Source organism: Oncorhynchus keta, chromosome 34, assembly GCF_023373465.1.
Source record: "Oncorhynchus keta strain PuntledgeMale-10-30-2019 chromosome 34, Oket_V2, whole genome shotgun sequence".
Taxonomy (NCBI): domain Eukaryota; kingdom Metazoa; phylum Chordata; class Actinopteri; order Salmoniformes; family Salmonidae; genus Oncorhynchus; species Oncorhynchus keta.
The window spans coordinates 52953213-52971742 of NC_068454.1; the positions used below are offsets into that span (position 1 = coordinate 52953213).

The 18530-nt window shown below is 42.0% G+C and overlaps 1 protein-coding gene across 2 annotated transcripts; it reads right to left on the reverse strand.

Annotated features, from left to right (window-relative positions):
* Positions 1 to 621: 621 nt before the first annotated feature.
* Positions 622 to 18285, reverse strand: LOC118366521 (melanin-concentrating hormone receptor 2-like). Of its 2 annotated transcripts, XM_052494068.1 has the most exons (6): positions 18230 to 18285; positions 18045 to 18138; positions 17213 to 17422; positions 6310 to 6504; positions 3349 to 3468; positions 622 to 2800 (listed from the first exon to the last, which is right to left on the reverse strand). In XM_052494068.1, the coding sequence occupies exons 2-6, from the start codon at positions 18089 to 18091 to the stop codon at positions 2470 to 2472; spliced, it is 903 nt and encodes a 300-aa protein (XP_052350028.1). In that variant the 5' UTR covers positions 18092 to 18138; positions 18230 to 18285; the 3' UTR covers positions 622 to 2469. The 2 variants fall into 2 exon arrangements, with proteins under 2 accessions (XP_052350028.1, XP_035605032.1); XM_035749139.2 differs by lacking the exon at positions 18230 to 18285 and having other exon boundaries at positions 18045 to 18178.
* Between the last annotated feature and the right edge of the window lie 245 nt (positions 18286 to 18530).

Consider the following 18530-nt stretch of genomic DNA (forward strand, 5'->3'; position numbering starts at 1 on the left):
GCTAGGCTGCGGGGACTCAGTGGTGCCAGTGTTACTGACAAGGTCCTGGTTTGACATGATGCCAGAATGGGGTAAACAAGGTCAAACAAAGTCAGGTTACAGGTGTCTGTCCGTCCGTCCGTCCGTCTGTCTCCCCCAGACTGGCAGACTGACTGGAACCAGGAAGGTGACTTGTGTCATTTCCAAAAGAAAGTAGAAAATAAATTAAAACATACGAAGTACCTGAAATAATTATCCAGAGTACGTCATCTCTTTTATATGCCGTCGTCCACTTTGTGGACTAGCACCCTTTACAAACACAGAGACCCTCAATTTGACCCGCGAGGTGCCTACGTGCAGTGGTGGAAAAAGTACCCAATTGTCATACTTGAGTAAAAGTAAAGATACCTTAATAGAAATTTACTCAAGTAAAAGTGAAAGTCACCCAGTGACTACTCTTACTTGAGTAAAAGTCTAAAAGTATTTGGTTTTAAATATTTTAAGTATCAAAAGTAAGCGTAATTGCTAAAATATACTTAAGATTCAAAAGTAAAAGTATAAATCCTTTCAAATTCCTTATATTAAGTAAACCAGACGGCACCATTTGCTTTTTTTTATTTTTTTATTACGTATAGCCAGGGGCACGCTCAAACACTCAGACATAATTTACTAATGAAGTATGTGTTTAGTGAGTCTGCCAGATCAGAGGCAGTAGGGATGATCAGGGATGTTCTCATGATAATTGTGTGTGTAGTGAAGGAATGTAGTGAAGTAAAAGTAAAAGTAATCAAAAATATAAAGTACAGATACCTGTGAGGACAGACGCTGGGAGACAAGAAGCAAGTACAGGAAGTGAACATTTAAAGAATAATGGACATGAACGAAACAAGGACAGCGTCTGGACAAGGGAAACCTTACAACAATATGCTGTACAGGGAACAGAGTGAGGAGCAGACAGAGTGAGTCCAATATTGCACAGTTGCGCGTAATGATGGTGACAGGTGTGCGTAACGAAGGGCAGCCTGGCGCCCTCGAGCACCAGAGAGGGGGATTGGGAGCAGGCGTTACAATACAACAACAAAAAACGACTTAAGTAGTACTTTCAAGTATTTTTACACCACTGCTTAAGTGCAGAGAGCAATGTGTATAGGGAGAGATGGAGAAAGGGGAAGAGGTAATGGGGTTGAGGCACAGCGGGGAAATAAGAGGATTGAGGTGTACAAAGAGATGGAAGATTTATACAGGCAGTAGTATGGGAAGGGAATATTTTGAAGTAACAGTTGAAGAGAGTATAGAGAGCGAGTAGGAATAAAATCGAATTATATTACATTGGTATATTAGTCGATTTAATAATCTGATGTTATTGGAAGGTGGTGGAGGTGTGAGCAGAGAGTTAACGTTAATAAATTAGGTACACTGGTACTGATAACATACAAATATATCCATCGTCGACCAATAACACAATGGAATTTAGTATGTTGATCACAACCAATCCAATAAGAGACTAATTGGAAATCCTGGAGACAGCAGGAGTGTGTTGACATTGAGACATATTGATCAATATGTCAAATTACTCTATGCCTGAGGCAATTTTAGAGTAAAAACAGAGTGGGATTACCATAGAGAGAGAACGATAGAGAAAGAGAGAGTGGGGAGGGGTTGCACTGTAGTCTCCCCTTAGCCTTGCCGGGGGTGTGACGCTGCTCCTATCTGTCTGATCTGGTTTGCTATAGGCTTTTTATTGATCACAAGCTGGGTGAGGGTAAGGAGGAGTTGTTTGATTAGATGCCCCTGGTGGTGCTGTCTATCTGTGTGTCTGTGGCCCGTGTTCAGTCAGTCTGTTGACTAGTAATACCGTTACATCCTGGGGCCAGTTCCCAGTCCAGCCCAGTTAACACCAGACAGTACCAAATCACCCTGGACCGATCCCAGTGATTCCAGTCTAATGCTTAGCATTCAGACTAATGGTCAAAAAAGAAGTATTCACTCAGCAGTCTCAGCACTGTTAGCCGTACATACAGTAGGACAGATGTTTCTGTGAGTTCAAAGTCCCACACAATCCAATCAATGCACCAATTAATGATACAGCAACACTAACTATAGGTTGAAAAAAAATGCCAAACTATGTGTTAATGGCAAACACTTAGTATGTGTTATTTGTGTTTTAGCTATACAATAAAATACACAGTGAAAGTATTGTCAGCCGAATTCAGGGAAATCCAAAATGATAGTGGATCAATCCTTGCAATATCCCAATGCTATCGTACAGTCCTTTTGAAAACCATAATAAAAAATAAATAACAACACTCTGATCCTGTTGAGGTGTAAGTCAATCCACAATGTCAAATAAAGCAATCCTTGATCAAAAGGTAATGCTCCTGCCATAGGTAATGCCCCACGCAGTGTGTTGGGGACAGGCTGTAGTTGTGGTGGGGTGTGTGTGTGTGTGTGTGTGTGTGTGTGGTTGTGCCTGCTTTGAGGACAAGACTGTCAGAAGCTGGAGTGTGGTGTACGGACCTGGGGCCCGTTAGGCTCCCTCTCAACAACAGGCCTACTGGGCGGCTTGCGGTAAGTGAGCCGGCGACGGAAGTGTCCGCTGAGCAGGATGTAGATGAAAGGGTTAATGCTGCTGGCGGCGTAACTGAGGCACACTGACAGGTAGTAGCAGGTGTAGTAGGCCAGTGTGGGCCGCCGCAGCGTTAAGTTGACCAGCTGGAGCATGTGGTAGGGCCCTACGCTCACCAGGAAAACCGTCACAAGGACCAGAACCATCTTGGTGAGGCGGATGGCTCGCTCCCGGGACTGGTTGTTAGCACTGAAGCTGAGGAGGGGAGAGGAACCAGGGCTTAGTGACAATAATGACCAGCATAGAAGCATACATCAAGAAGTCCTTCCTGCATCAGATAAGTCATCCCCATATTTGTTGTCTGTCATTTTGGTTTACTGAGTGGATAACCTTGTCCTCAGGCTCAATTTCTACCCACAGAGAGAGAGAGAGAGAGATGACTAGTGACTAGATTACTAAGTGGAGGTCATGGTACCGTTATTTTTCTCCAGCATAGAACTTTTTTAAATGCAATTTATTTTTAGAACACCCGCCAAAACCTGTAATTTCATACTTGTGGGCATCTCTATTTCTAGTGCCTCACATTTACTGTATCTAGTACCTCTGTGTGTCTCTGTGTCTTTATGTAACTATCAGCCTCTGCCATGGTTGATGACCACAACTACGTTTCTGCCACTAGAGATAATGGCCACTCTCTCTGCCCAGGGTATTCTCTCGCCCTGCCCAGGGTATGACGTTATTCAGCCTTGCTCTATGCATGCGCATGTGTGCCCACTGGGCAGCTGCCAGCGGGCATGACTCACCGCCGTTCCCTTTTGTTCTTCAGGTACATCCTCCAGGTATAGCACAGGATCAGCATGTAACAGGTGATGATAAGTGGCAGGGGCAGAAAGAAAGACGTGATGGTCTGATATAGGGTGTACCTGGGGAGGGAGGGAGGGATGGAGGGAAGGAGGGAGAGAGAGAACATGTGTTGTCAGCTTGCAGGAGCTAGTGCCATCCCACTGGGAAAAAACTAGTTGAATCAATGTTGTTTGCATTCCATAACATTTCAACCCAATAATGTGATGAATGTTGAATCAACGGTGAAAACTAATTGTATTTTCACAAAGTAAGGGCATTTCATCTTTTTTTCACCCAATTTTTAAACGAAATGGTTACAGATTTTGTTGAATTCACGTTAACCAAACAACTCAACCAAATGTCAATCAAAACGAGACATAGAACTGATGTCTGTGCCCAGTGGGATGTCCCACTGCAATGAATACATTTGTTCATTTGATAGTAACTAAATTCTATCTATGCCTAGTCACTTTAATAACTCTACCTACATGTACTGTTGAAGTCGGAAGTTTACATGCACTTAGGTTGGAGTCACTAAAACTCGTTTTTCAACCACTCCACAAATTTCTTGTTAACAAACTATAGTTTTGGCAAGTTGGTTAGGACATCTACGTTGTGCATGATGTAATTTTTCCAGCAATTGTTTACAGACAGATTATTTCACATACATTTTACATTTACATACACTAAGTTGACTGTGCCTTTAAACTGCTTGGAAAATTCCAGAAAATTATGTCATGGCTTTAGAAGCTTCTGATAGGCTAATGGACATAATTTGAGTCATTTGGAGGTGTACCTTGTGGATGTATTTCAAGGCCGACCATCAAACTCAGTGCTTCTGTGCTTGACATCAAGGGAAAATCAAAAGAAATCAGCCAAGACCTCATCAAATAATTTGTAAACCTCCACAAGTCAGGTTCATCCTTGGGAGCAATTTCCAAACACCTGAAGGTACCACATTCATCTGTACAAACAATAGTACGCAAGTATAAACACCATGGGACCATGCAATAATTTTGCACGCCCAATTTTTCAGTTTTTGATTTGTTAAAAAAGTTTGAAATATCCAATAAATGTTGTTCCATTCATGATTGTGTCCCACTTGTTGTTGATTCTTCACAAAAAAATACAGTTTTATATCTTTATGTTTGAAGCCTGAAATGTGGCAAAAGGTCGCAAAGTTCAAGGGGGCCTGCCGCGGATATGGCTGGGACAATTCTGGGAGAAAAGGCCAAAAAACTATACAGACAATGCCTTCATCAAACAACACTATTTCACAACGCATCAGTGACATGGCAGGAGATGTTTTGAAACAATTACTGCTTCGAAAAAAGGCAGTGAATTATATGGGCCTGGCACAGCTCCTGGCACATGTCCGTTACGTTTATGGGAGGTCAATTAAGGAAGGCATCCTCTTCTGCTAACCACTGGTAACAAGGACAACATTTAAAGTACTGGACAGCGTTGTGACATCAGATGGACTTTGGTGGTCAGAATGTGTTGGTATCTGTACTGATGGCGCAAAAGCAATGACAGGGAGACAGTGGAGTGGTAAGGCGCGTGCAAGCAGTTGCTCCCGACACCACTTGGGTACACTGCAGCATCCACCGAGAGACTCTTGCTGCCAAGGAAATGCCTGATAGCTTAAAAGACGTTTTGGACACTACAGTGAAAATGGTTAATTTTGTTAAAGCAAGGCCCCTGAACTCTCGTGTATTTTCTGCATTATGTAATGATATGCGCAGCGACCATGTAATGCTTTCACAACATACAGAATTGCGCTGATTATGAAGGGGCAAAGTATTGACACATTGTTTTGTATTGCGAGACAAGCTTTAAGTTTTCTTTACTAACAATCATTTTCACTTGTCTGACCGCTTGCATGGTGATGTTTTTTCTCGCCTGAATGATCTGAATCTAGGATTACAGGGACCCTCCGCAACTACTATATTCAATGTGCGGGACGAAATTGAGGCTATGATTAAGAAGTTGGAGCTCTTTTCTGTCTGCATTAACAAGGACAACACACAGGTCTTTCCATCATTGTATGATTCTTTGTGTGCAAATGAACTCAAGCTTACGGAAAAGGTTAAATGTGATTTAGCGAAGCAGCTGAGTGAGCTGGGTGCCCAATTACACATGTACTTTCCTGAAACTGACGACACAAAGAACTGGATTCGTTATCCCTTTCATGCCTTGCCTCCAGTCCACTTACGGATGTCTGAACAAGAGAGCCTCATCAAAATTGCAACAAGCGGTTCTGTGAAAATAGAATTTTATGAGAAGCCACTGTCAGATTTCTGGACAGGGCTGCGCTCAGAGTTTCAAGCACACCCTTCTCAGTAACCTGTGGTGAGTTATTCACCATTTTTGATGGACAAATAAGGTTTTATATGTAAGATGGCTAAATAAAGAGCAAAATTATTGATTATTATTTGTGCCCTGGTCCTATAAGAGCTCTTTGTCACTTCCCACAAGCCGGGTTGTGACAAAAATTCACACTCATTCTTATGTTTAATAAATGTATCATATAGTCTGTGTGTGGCAGGCTTACAAGGACAGCAAAAAACAACATTTGAGAGTGCGCTGACCCTGGTGCTAGAGGGGGTATACAGCTGGAGGTTGGATGTTTGAAGGGGTACGGGACTATAAAATGTTTGGGAACCACTAGAGTAGAGGATCATGATATAGAGACCAGCATGAGTCATCTGACCCCACTAGACAAATATACATTGGACACCAAGTTCTATAAACATCATATTTTGTATTTCTTTTAACATTAAACATGTATTTCAAGCACAAACCAACAACATGATTTCATGGACTGGTTTACCCCATGTTGAAATCATGTTAGTCAACTCAATTAAATATCCACCCAAATTCAATGTTGATTTGATGTTATGTCAGGGTTGTGACCTTACCAGAGCACCTCTTTGGGAGTGACCAGGTTCATGGAGCAGCTCTCCAGTCCGTCAGGGAAGCGAATCACCTTGGAGTGGACCCAGGCGGGAAGGACTATGACAAATGACACCACCCACACAAACAGGTTGATCCAGATTGTCTTAGCGCGGGTGCGGAGGGTCATCAGACGGAACGGGTGCACCACCGCCAGGTACCTATGAGACAGTTGATAGATCAATGTGAGGAACTGACCAATTAAACCGTTTTAAGGGGAAATCTGACAAAACTATGGTTGTCTGTTAATGTGAAACATAACAATGAAAACAAATTAAATGGGTTGTTAGGGAAGTGACATGACAACAGGGATGTATTATCTGTGAGTGGGAGTAGATTACTATGTATTATACCACATTATTCTGTTTCTTTTAAATATTATTCTCACTCACACACAGACAAATGGCTCTCTGTGTTAACCATATAATTAGAGATAATTAGGATACAGGATCGACTGACTGGACCCAGGATTCAGACTTTCAAGGGTAACAGAATGGGATTTAATTGCCTGCAAGTTTAGTTTAAATTAGTCCTCATTCATTTACATGAATATTAAGTGAGTAACAATACAGTGAATTTAGATCTGGTCCCTTGATAAATCTGGATCAGTACTTGAAACCAGGAAAACCAGTAGGTTTATCAATGCTCTTGTCAATCAGACCAACCTCCAACCTCCAAATCAATCTCTTAATTGCCTTAATAAGCAAGCTGTATTTCACAATATTCAGATAACAAGAACAGCAGCAGCAGTACAATACCATGGTCTTCATGTATGCCAGTGGTACATCACTCATAGAAACATGCTGATTTAATTATCTATAGGATGCAACAGCTGTCCTCTGAATGTATGATTTCCTCTTCCAATTGTGCTATCATAAGAGCGCAAAACTGACCCTAAATGTCAGTGACACTATATGCCACAAACATACATCCCCATTAAATAACCTAATTTCTATCCTTGCAGACATAGACTGACAACACAACAATCTATAGAAGGGTAAGTTGTTGAGCAACAAAACTGACGCGTGCACAACTGTGGGGCAAACCAGACAAGGTTGGCTTCAGAATGACAACATGTAAATTATATTTTGTCTCCATTGTTTATTGAAAACATAATACAGTTGCACAATGAGCACGTGTTGTCTCTCAAATGCATTGTTAAAGTTGTTGGTTAGCTAGCTAGCAAACTTTAGCAATATTAGCATTGACATGAAATCAATCAAACACCTCAAAACAAAACGGTGTTAAGAACAAGATGAAACCACCGCAGCAGAAACGAGACACTTTTATGATTCCCCACATGGCAGTTTCTTGTCATTGTTGCTAGCCGTTTGGCCACCCAGAATCACAACAATTTATGGACTTCTGCTCCGTTGAAGCGTGCACATTGTTTTTGTGACGTTGTCAGCTAACCAATCTATACAAAGTCAGGTAGGGTCTCTATGTTACTATCTGTAATACAGTGCAGATTAGACTGTAGAGTGAGAGTGTGTAGAGATTGCGGGTGAGATGATTGAGTTTTCATTTTGTGCTGGCTTGGAACGAATGGAAAGGTTACTTTGATCATGAGCAGAACAGTTAGCTAGAAACTATTGTCAGTGGGTTTAGCCTCCAACTGGCATATCTTTAATACCCAGGCGACATTGACATGGAGGCCGCTATGCTATCAATTATACAACTGAAGCCGTGACACCATCTGCATATCACTAGAAACAGGTCATTCAGGGTTAAAGAAAAACCAATAAATGATTCAACTTCCACAAATCTGTTTGTTGTTCCTAATCTGAGCCAGATATCACTTTTAAGAAGTTGAGGGAAATGGATTTTCCCTCCAAGTTATGCTACTGTACCTCGTCTGGCATTTTGTATTCCATTTGTATAAGAATGAATTTAACATAACCAAAGTAAAACGTCTAGAAATGTCCCTGGATTGGATGGTAAATACAGTTTAGAAAGTGTAACAGCAGTTTGGAATACTAAAGGACATTATTGATTACGTACTTTAGGTTTCTATGGAAGTATAAATAGGAATGCAATCACAGACATCATGGAATGTAGTGTGTATGGTGAATGCACAATGTTAACCTGCACGACGTTCGTACCACAACCCCTGTGAAAGGAAATGTTAGGAATAATGCTGTACTTAATGCAATACAGTGGAGTGTTAGCCTGGCTAATGGTTAAATCCATTTGAGTTCAATCACTTTTTGACAGCACCCCTTTTGATTTGAACGAAACCTCCATAAATATTTTCCCATTGTTTGAAGTGCTCAGAAAGTGACTTTTTGGACCTGAATGCATAAACTTTCAAGAGATAAAGGTGCTCAAAGATACCCTATTTTGCATACCCCACCACACCATGAGATATCCATGTCTTCATCTCTGGAAAAGATAAACAGTTGAGATTGATATCATTTAAAAGCTTAGAAATAGGGTTGTCAAACAATTTTCTAATTCATTTTTTAATCACTGGGGAAGCCAAGCCCCCCGAAAAAGCTATATTACATGTGTTGTGATAATTGTGTTGTTTTTTCTATAACCTGTTAGTTCATATGCCTTTGCGACCGTGATATATAGGCCTAAAGCCGAGATAATAAGAAGACACATTGGCCGGTATGGAGAATTAAGTAAAACCACACATCCAAATATCTATCTCCATCCATGGCTAATTTAGGAAAGGGCCAAGTTTAGCTGGCTAGCCACCGGAGGAAAACAACACAACGAGATGCACGTTTTTTCTGTCAATGACATTTTGCTCTCGATGTGATGTGATTGGTGTGAAGCCAAATGGCTTCCCTTGACATTTTTTTGGTGCCCGAGGACCATTCACAGGTGAGCTCACTCAGTTTAGCTCAATGCTGATTGGTTATTATTTTATACTTTTTTTATCAAGGGAGGCCAAATGCTCGCTGGCTTCCCTTGCATTCAATGCTACAGGGGGCAACAACGTCATACTCTTTTTAACCAGACAGCGTCAGATATATGGGAAATTGTTGTATAAAAATCTAAACAGATCATCAAAAGGCTGTTTGTTTTTTTTACTTTAAAAACATTTTCAAATGACTAAGTACAACACACAAAATCACAATAACTTTTTCACCAAACCTAATCAATGTTTCATCTAGAAATACCTTTCACAATGCAATGCTCACAATACCCTTTCATTTCATTCTCAAAAAGTAATACAACTGCATCAGAGACCGGTTGCATCAACGCCTGGTATGGCAACTGCTCGGAATTAGAACGGAGGGCACTACAGAGGGTAATTGTCAAATTGTCAAAGACAGTCAACCAAGTCATAGACTGTTCTCTCTGCTACCACACGGCAAGCGGTACCGAAGCGCCAAGCCTAGGTCCAAAAGGCTCCTCAACAGCTTCTACCCCCAAGCCGTAAGACTGCTGAACAATTAATCAAATGGCCACACTGACAGTTTTTATTGACACCCTCCCCCTTAGATTTTACACTGCTGCTACTCACTGTTTATTATCTATACATAGTCACTTTACCCCTACCTACACTACCGTTCAAAAGTTAGACATTTCTCAACGTAAACTGTGAAGAGGCGACTCCAGGATGCTGACCTTTTAGGCAGAGTTCCTCTATCCAGTGTCTGGGTTCTTTTGCACATCTTAATCTTTTATTTTTATTGGCCAGTCTGCAATATGGCTTTTTCTTTGCAATTCTGCCTAGAAGGCCAGCATCCCTGAGTCACCTCTTCACTGTTGACTTGAGACTGGTGTTTGGCGGGTAATATTTAATGAAGCTGCCATTTGAGGACTTGTGAGGCGTATGTTTCTCAAACTACACTCTAATGTACTTGTCCTCTTGCTCAGTTGTGTACTGGGGCCTCCCACTCCTCTTTCTATTCGGGTTAGAGCCAGTTTGCCCTGTTCTGTGAAGGGAGTAGTACACAGCATGTTACGAGATATTCAGTTTATTGGCAATTTCTCACATGGAATAGCCTTCATTTCTCAGAACAAGAATAGACTGATGAGTTTCAGACGAAAGGTCTTTGTTTCAGTCCATTTTGAGCCTGTCATCAAACCCACAAATGCTGTTGCTCCAGATACTCAACTAGTCTAAAGAAGGCCAGTTTTATTGCTTCTTTAAATCAGCACAATAGTTTTCAGCTGTGCTAACATAATTGCAAAAGTGTTTTCTAATGATCAATTAGCCTTTTAAAATGCTAAACTTGGATTAGCTAACACAACGTGCCATTGGATCATGGGAGTGATGGTTGCTGATAATGGGCCTCTGTACGCCTATGTAGATATTCAATTTTTTTTTTAATTGGCAGTTTAAAGCTACAATAGTTTAGATCCAGCAACCTTTCGATTACTGGCCCAATGCTCTCACCTGCCGCCCCAGATTATCATGCTGTTTGTTTAATCAGCTTCTCGATATGCCACACCTGTCAGGTGGATGGATTATCTTGGCAAAGGAGACTAACGGGGATGTGAACAAATGTCTGCACAACATTTTTGAGAAATGTTATTTTTGTACGTATGAAAAATGACTGGGATTTTTTTATTTCAGCTCATGGAACATGGGACCAACACTCTACATGCTTTTATATTTTTGTGGCTTCAATCAATGTAATTGTCTGCATCATTTCCAATCCCCCATATATATTTTTTATAAATATATATTATATATTTTCCTGTATTACTTTCCCGTTACCCTACCACCTCTCCCTAATTGGAGTAAACCAGCGGACTACAACACCTAGGCTTCTACTTCAAGCTTATACAGTACATACTATATACAGTGGGGCAAAAAAGTATTTAGTCAGTCATCAATTGTGCAAGTTCTCCCACTTAAAAAGATGAGAGAGGCCTGTAATTTTCATCATAGGTACACTTCAACTATGACAGATTACAGGCCTCTCATCTTTTTAAGTGGGAGAACTTGCACAATTGGTGGCTGACTAAATACTTTTTTGCCCCACTGTACATACATGTTACAGACACAGTGTATTTTATATCAGTAATCTTGTTTGTTTTTAGTTCCATCCTTCAGCTCCACTCAAACTCTCACATCTACCTCTGAAGATACCGTTTTATTTCTATTTGCCATGCTGTATATTTTTTTAAACTCTGCTGTGATGTTTCACAAAAGTTCTGAACCTATATACATTTTACAGGCACAGTATATTTTACATTAGTTGTTTTTATTTTTATTTGTTATCCCACACTTCAGCTCCCCTCAACCCCTCCCATCTCTGAACACTATCCAGTTTTGCCATATATTTTTTTAACTGTGCTGTAATGTACCACAAAAGTTTTGAACCTTTCTATTCTGTTTGTACAATGTACAGTTTGACTACCTACACGTTTCCCTTTTATTCTATTCACTTTAAATAGTGAATAGTTTCCTTCAGGAACTGAACCTTCAAGCCTATTTTTTAAAAGCCCAGGCTTTTAAAGAGAGTCCTTACCATGGCAGAGGCTGCCGGATTAGTTCAACCCAATCTGAAAAGATAAATTTGATCGAAAACATTTTGCCAAGAAAACCGGTAAATCTGCAAAATATGCACTATGCTTTACCATTACATTTACAGTAAATGACATATTGTAATGCAAGTAAAAACACAAAACATGGTGATGGCCGTGGCCGTGTGCTCACTGACCAGCAGGAGTGGGCAGTGGTGGAAATGGGTAATGGGCCTCATTCACTGTAGACTGAATGAATGTCTTAGGTCAGTTAGGATCACCACTTTATTTTAAGAATTTGAAATGTCAGAATAATAGTAGAGAGAATTATTTATTTAAGCTTTTATTTCTTTCATCACATTCCCAGTGGGTCAGAAGTTTACATACACTCAATTCATATTTGGTAGCATTGCCTTTAAATTGTTTAACTCGTTCAAACGTTTCGGGTAGCCTTCCATATGCTTCCCACAATAAGTTGGGTGAATTTTGGCCCATTCCTCCTGACAGAGCTGGTGTAACTGAGTCAGGTTTGTAGGCCTCCTTGCTCACACACGCTTTTTCAGTTCTGCCCACACATTTTCTATAGGATTGAGGTCAGGGCTTTGTGATGGCCACTCCAATACCTTGACTTTGTTGTCCTTAAGCCATTTTGCCACAACTTTGAAGTATACTTGGGGTCATTTGTCCATTTGGAAGACCCATTTGCGACCAAACTTTAACTTCCTGACTGATGTCTTGAGATGTTGCTTCAATATATCCACATAATTTTCCTCCTCATGTAGCCATCTATTTTGTGAAGTGCACCAGTCCCTCCTTCAGCAAAGCAGGCATCTTTCTTGATGAGTGGCCTTTCAGGTTATGTCGATATAGGACTCATTTTACTGTGAATGTAGATACTTTTTTACCTGTTTCCTCCAGCATCTTCACACGGTCCATTGCTGTTGTTCTGGGACTGATTTGCACTTTTTGCACCAAAGTACGTTCATCTCTAGGAGACAGAACGCGTCTCCTTCCTGAGCGGTATGACGGCTGCGTGGTCCCATGGTGTTTATACTTGCGTACTATTGTTTGTACAGATGAACGTGGTACCTTCAGGCGTTTGGAAATTGCTCCCAAGGATGAACCAGACTTGTGGAGGTCTACAATTTTTGGGGGTTGATTTCTTTTGATTTTTCTATGATGTCAGGCAAAGAGGGACTGAATTTTGAAGGTAGGCCTTGAAATACATGCACAGGTACACCTCCAATTGACTCAAATTATGTCAATTAGCCTATCAGAAGCTTCTAAAGCCATGACATAATTTTCTAGAATTTTCCAAGCTGTTTAAAGGCACAGTCAACTTAGTGTATGTAAACTTCTGACCCACTGGAATTGTGATAGATTATTGAACTTAAAATTCACTCTCTCTAAACAATTGTTGGAGAAATGTATTGTGTCACTCACAAAGTATATGTCCTAACCAACTTGCCAATACTAGTTTGTTGACAATAAATTTGTGGAGTGGTTGAAAAACAAGTTTTAATGACTCCAACCTAAGTGTATGTAAACTTCCGACTTCAACCATATAGATGTATGTGTGTGTATATATATATATTATTTTTACAGGAAAATTGACTGAGAACACATTCTCATTTACGGCAACAAACCGGGGGAAACTTATACGGGGGAGAGGGAATGAGCCAATTTGGAGTTGATTAGGTGGCAATGATGGTATGAGGGTCAGATTGCAAATTTAGCCAGGGCACCAGGGTTAACACCTGTACTCTTCCGATAATGCAATGGGATCTTTGGTGACCACAAAGAGTGTCAGGACACAGAAAGACGGCACCCTTCATATCACCTCCACCTTACCCGACACCTGAACCCACCACAATTTGCATAACGCCCAAACAGATTCACGAATGACGCAATCACCATTGCACTGCCCACTGCCCTATCCCACCTGGACAAGATGAATAAATCTAATCAAAGTTTTATTGTCACGTGCGCCGAATACAACAGGTGTAGTAGACCTTACAGTGAAATGCTTATCTATAGGCTATAACAGTGCAAAAAAGGTATTAGGCGAACAATAGGAAAATAAAGAAATAAAATAAACTGTAAAAAAAAGCCTGTGAAAAATAACAGTAGCGAGGCTATATACAGGCACTGGTTAGTCGGGCTGATTGAGGTAGTATGTACATGTAGATATGGTTAAAGTCACTATGCATATATGATAAACAGAGAGTAACAGTAGTGTAAAAGAGGGTTTGGGGGGGAATACCTATGTAAGAATGCTGTTCATTGACTAGAGCTCAGCCGTCAACACCATAGTGTCTTGCAAGATCATCACTAAGCACAGGACCCTGAGTCTGAACCCCTCCCTGTGCAACTGGGCCATAAACTTCCTGACGGGCCGACCCCAAGAGGTGAAGGTAGGCAACAGCACCTCCCCCACGCTGACACATGGGCCCCACAGGAGTGCATGCTAAGTCCCGTCCTGTACTCCCTGTTGACTTATGACTGCGTGGCTATGCATGTCTCCAATTCAATCATCAAGTTTGCAGACAACACAACAGCCTGATGACCAACAACGAGACAGCCAAACGGTAGGAGGTGAGAGCCCAGGCAGAGTAGTGCCAGGAAAATAACCTCTCAATCAATGTCAACAAAGGAGCTGATCGTGGACTACAGGAGACAGCAGATAACACGCCCCATCCACATTTGAAGTAGCTATCAACAAAGTGGGTGCTGGTAGGGTGTTAGTTTATAAAAGACCAGTGGTGGCAGAACGGAGTACTCGGGTTGGGGTGTAGGGTTTGAGCAGAGCCTGAAGGTAGGGAGGGGCAGTTCCTCTTACTGCTCCATAGGCAAGTACCATGGTCTTGTAGTGGATGTGAGCTTCGACTGGAAGCCAGTGGAGTGTGCGGAGGAGTGGGGTGACATGGGAGAACTTGGGAAGATTGAACACTAGACGTGCTGCGGCATTCTGGATAAGTTGCAGGGGTTTGATGGCACGAGTTCCTAGCCAACAGCGAAATGCAGTAGTCCAGATGGGAGATAAAAAAAGTACCTGTATTAGGACCTGCGCCACCTATGTGAGGAAGGATTGGATTCTACAGATATTGCAGAGCATGAACCTGAAGGAGTGAGTCACTGCTTTGATGTATGTAGAGAATAACAGTGTTATCCAGGGTCATGCCAATGTTCTTTGCTCTCCGGAAGGGGTACACTGTTGGGTCAACCATGATGGAGAGGTCTTGGAGTGAGCAGGACCCCGGGAGGAAGAGCACGTCTGTCTTGTCGAGGTTGAGGTGGTGGCCGACAACCTAGCTGCGATATCTGCCTGGCAAGCAGAGATGTGTGTCGCCACCTGTTATTTAACTAGGCAAGCCAGAACAGAACAAATTCTTACTTACAATGACAGCCTATTAAAATGACAGAGGATATGACAGAGCCAAGTGACTTGGTGTATAGAGAGAAGAGGACAGGGCCTAGAACCATGCACTGAAGGACCCCAGTAGTGAGAGTACGTGATGCAGGCACAGATCTTCTCCACGTCACCTGGTGGGAGCGGCCTGCCAGGATACAATCCAAGAATGTGCAGGGCCTGAGATGGTGGAGAAGAGGATTATGTTTATATTTTAATCATTAAGCAAACGCTCGTATCCAGAGCAACTTACAGTAGTTAGTGCATACATTTTCATTCATACTGGTCCCCCGTGAGAATCAAACCCACAACCCCGGCGTTGCAAGTGCCATGCTCTAACAACTGAGCCACACGGGACCATGGTTCACTGTGTCGAAGGCAGCGGATAGATCTAGGAGGATGAGAACAGAGGAGAGAGAGTCAGGATTAGCAGTGTTTGGGTTCGATTGGCAGTCTCCGTGACACAGAAGAGCCGTCTCAGTTGAATGACCCGTCTTGAAGCCTGACTGGTTAGGGTAAAGAAGGTTGTTCTGAGAGAGACAGTGAGCAGGTTGGTCAGAGAAAACACGCTCAACTGTTTTGGGGGAAAAAAGAAGGGATACCAGCCTGTAATTTCTTCGTCAGAGGGCTCAAGTGTTTGTTTCTTGAGGAGGGGAGCGACTCTGGACATTTTGGACCTCACGAGTCGCAAGATTTCATCTGGAGAGAGTAGAAAGACCCCAGACCACCTCCAAATCGATCCCGCTCCAGAGTACAGGCCTCGGTGTAATGCTCATTCCTTCTACGATAAACGCGAATCCAACCATTACCCCTGGTGAGACAAAACCACAACTCTTCAGTGAAGAGCACTTTTTGCCAGTCCTGTTTGGTCCAGCAAAGTTGGGTTTGTGCCCATAGGCAACGTTGTTGCCGGTAATGTCTAGGCTTACAACAGGCCTACAAGCCCTCAGTCCAGCCTCTCCTCGCCTATTGCGGACAGTCTGAGCACTGATGGAGGGATTGTGCGTTCCTGGTGTAACTTGGGCAGTTGTTGTTGCCATCCTGTACCTGTCCCGCAGGTGTGATGCTCGGATGTACCTATCCTGTGAAGGTGTTGTTACACGTGGTCTGCCGCTGCGAGGACGATTAGCTGTCCGTCCTGTCTCCCTGTAGCGCTGTCTTAGGTGTCTCACAGTACGGACATTGCAATTTATTGCCCTGGCCACATCTACAGTCCTCATGCCTCCTTGCAGCATGCCTAAGGTACGTTCACGCAGATGAGCAGGGACCTTGGGCATCTTTCTTTTGGTGTTTTTCAGAGTCCGTAGAAAAGCTTCTTTAGTGTCCTAAATTTTCATAACTGTGACCTTAATTGCCTACTGTCTGTAAGCTGTTAGTGTCTTAACGACTGTTCCACAGGTGCATGTTCATTATTGTTTATGGCTCATTGAACAAGCATTGGGAAACAGTTTTAAACCCTTTACAATGAAGATCTGTGAAGTTATTTGGATTTTTAGAAATTATCTTTGAAAGACAGGGTCCTGAAAAAAAGGGACATTTCTTTTTTTGCTGAGTTTATTTATATTTCGGACTCTGACATTGCTCGTTCTGATTTCTTAATTTATTTTTTAGATTTTTTTTTCTTTTGGGATATTTTATACTAGATATTACTGCACCGTCGAAACATAAGCATTTCACTGCACCTGCAATAACATCTGCAAATCTGTGTGCGCAAGCAATAAACTTTGATTTGAACTGACTATACACCTTTTTCCACTACTGAGACATTTAACCTTCAACAGCTTGGCAAAGTCAACTCCCCAATTATCATCAGAATCTAATGAAGTGTCAAATTACATACTCAGTGCATGGCATGCAAGGACATGTTCCAAATATGAAAATGTGAAGATCTGGACAGAAATGGATTGCTTAATTGTAATTTTTGTGTTTTTATGTGCCGGTCTCCTACCTGTGCTTTATTGCCAACTGGGTATTGCCAACCGGCAACAGAACACAAGGCAAACTGACTCCCATATCATATTACTCACCTGTCCAGGCTGACAGCGGTCATGACGGCTGCACAGGCCACCTGATTGCAGTTGTCCAGGGAGGTGATGATGGTGCAGAGGGTGCTGCCAAACACCCAATGCCCCCCCCGGGCCCACTGGTGGATCAGGAAGGGCATGACCGTCACGTGGACCACATCAGCCACGGCCAGGTTACAGATGTATACGTCTGGAACGGTCTTCTTTGTGGTCCTGTAAAATAACACACATCTTAACACTGTCTGTACTCTGTGTTTAATACATTCAGAACTAACAATAGTTGACTGCATAACTACTGCACACGTATCACATCTAACAACAAAGCAACAATCTGTGCTTGTTCAATTTTGTTTTGAGGGCTGTTCTGCCTCAAGGGGCAGAAAGAATGATATATCGTTTGGTGGTGGTGCGTGTTGGTGGAGGATGTCATTAACATTCACATTTTCATTCACAAGCATGCTTGTTCGCAACCCAACCTTCGCGACAGTACACTTAGCCAATCAAATGTTTTATGTAATCTTAGCCTAACCCAAACCTCAACCAATTGGAATTACTTGCCTAAACTCAAACAATCACATTTATTTCCTAAACATAAACATGTTCTCAAGGCAGAGCTGCCCTTAAGAAGTTAAAGTAAGGAACTCCAATCTGCTTAATGCGTAAGGTCACATTGTAGGGCGATTCCTCCACAACCTTTATTTTATAGTTAACAAACCCCAGTTGAGCAAGATTTAAAATAAAGTTATTAAAAGAGTCATAATTGGGCCATGTGTCCTCTAGTGGCTCCTGACCATCACCTTTCAACTTATTTTATCATATGGCCTGAGGTACTCACTCTACCCTTTGGTTCCCCTCATGGGAACATCCCAAGATGCACTGCATTGGATTTTATTGACTGGTCAAATCAAAGGCCTTGCTTCAAAGTCTCTCTGTATGGAAATGGAAAGGACATCTACAATCAGTGTACACACAGCCGGGTAATGGGATCTTTAGGATTGCTTTTCAAGTAAATTGTTCCACCTTAAGCAGTGTTTCCCAACTCCAGTCCTTGAGTACCCCAACAGCACACATTTTTGTTGTAAGACCTGGACAAACTCACCTGATTCAAGTCATTGAAGGTTTGGTGATTAGTTGAATCAGGTGTGCTGGTCCGGGGCCACCACAGAAATGTGTACTGTGATGGGTACTCGAGGACTGGAGTTGGGAAACACTGACCTAAAGGACCTGCTGACACTAACTTTTATTTTATTTGATTTAACATTGAGCAAATACAGTGACAACACATCCAATTTGTGCTGCAGTGGTACACGTACAGTCCGGT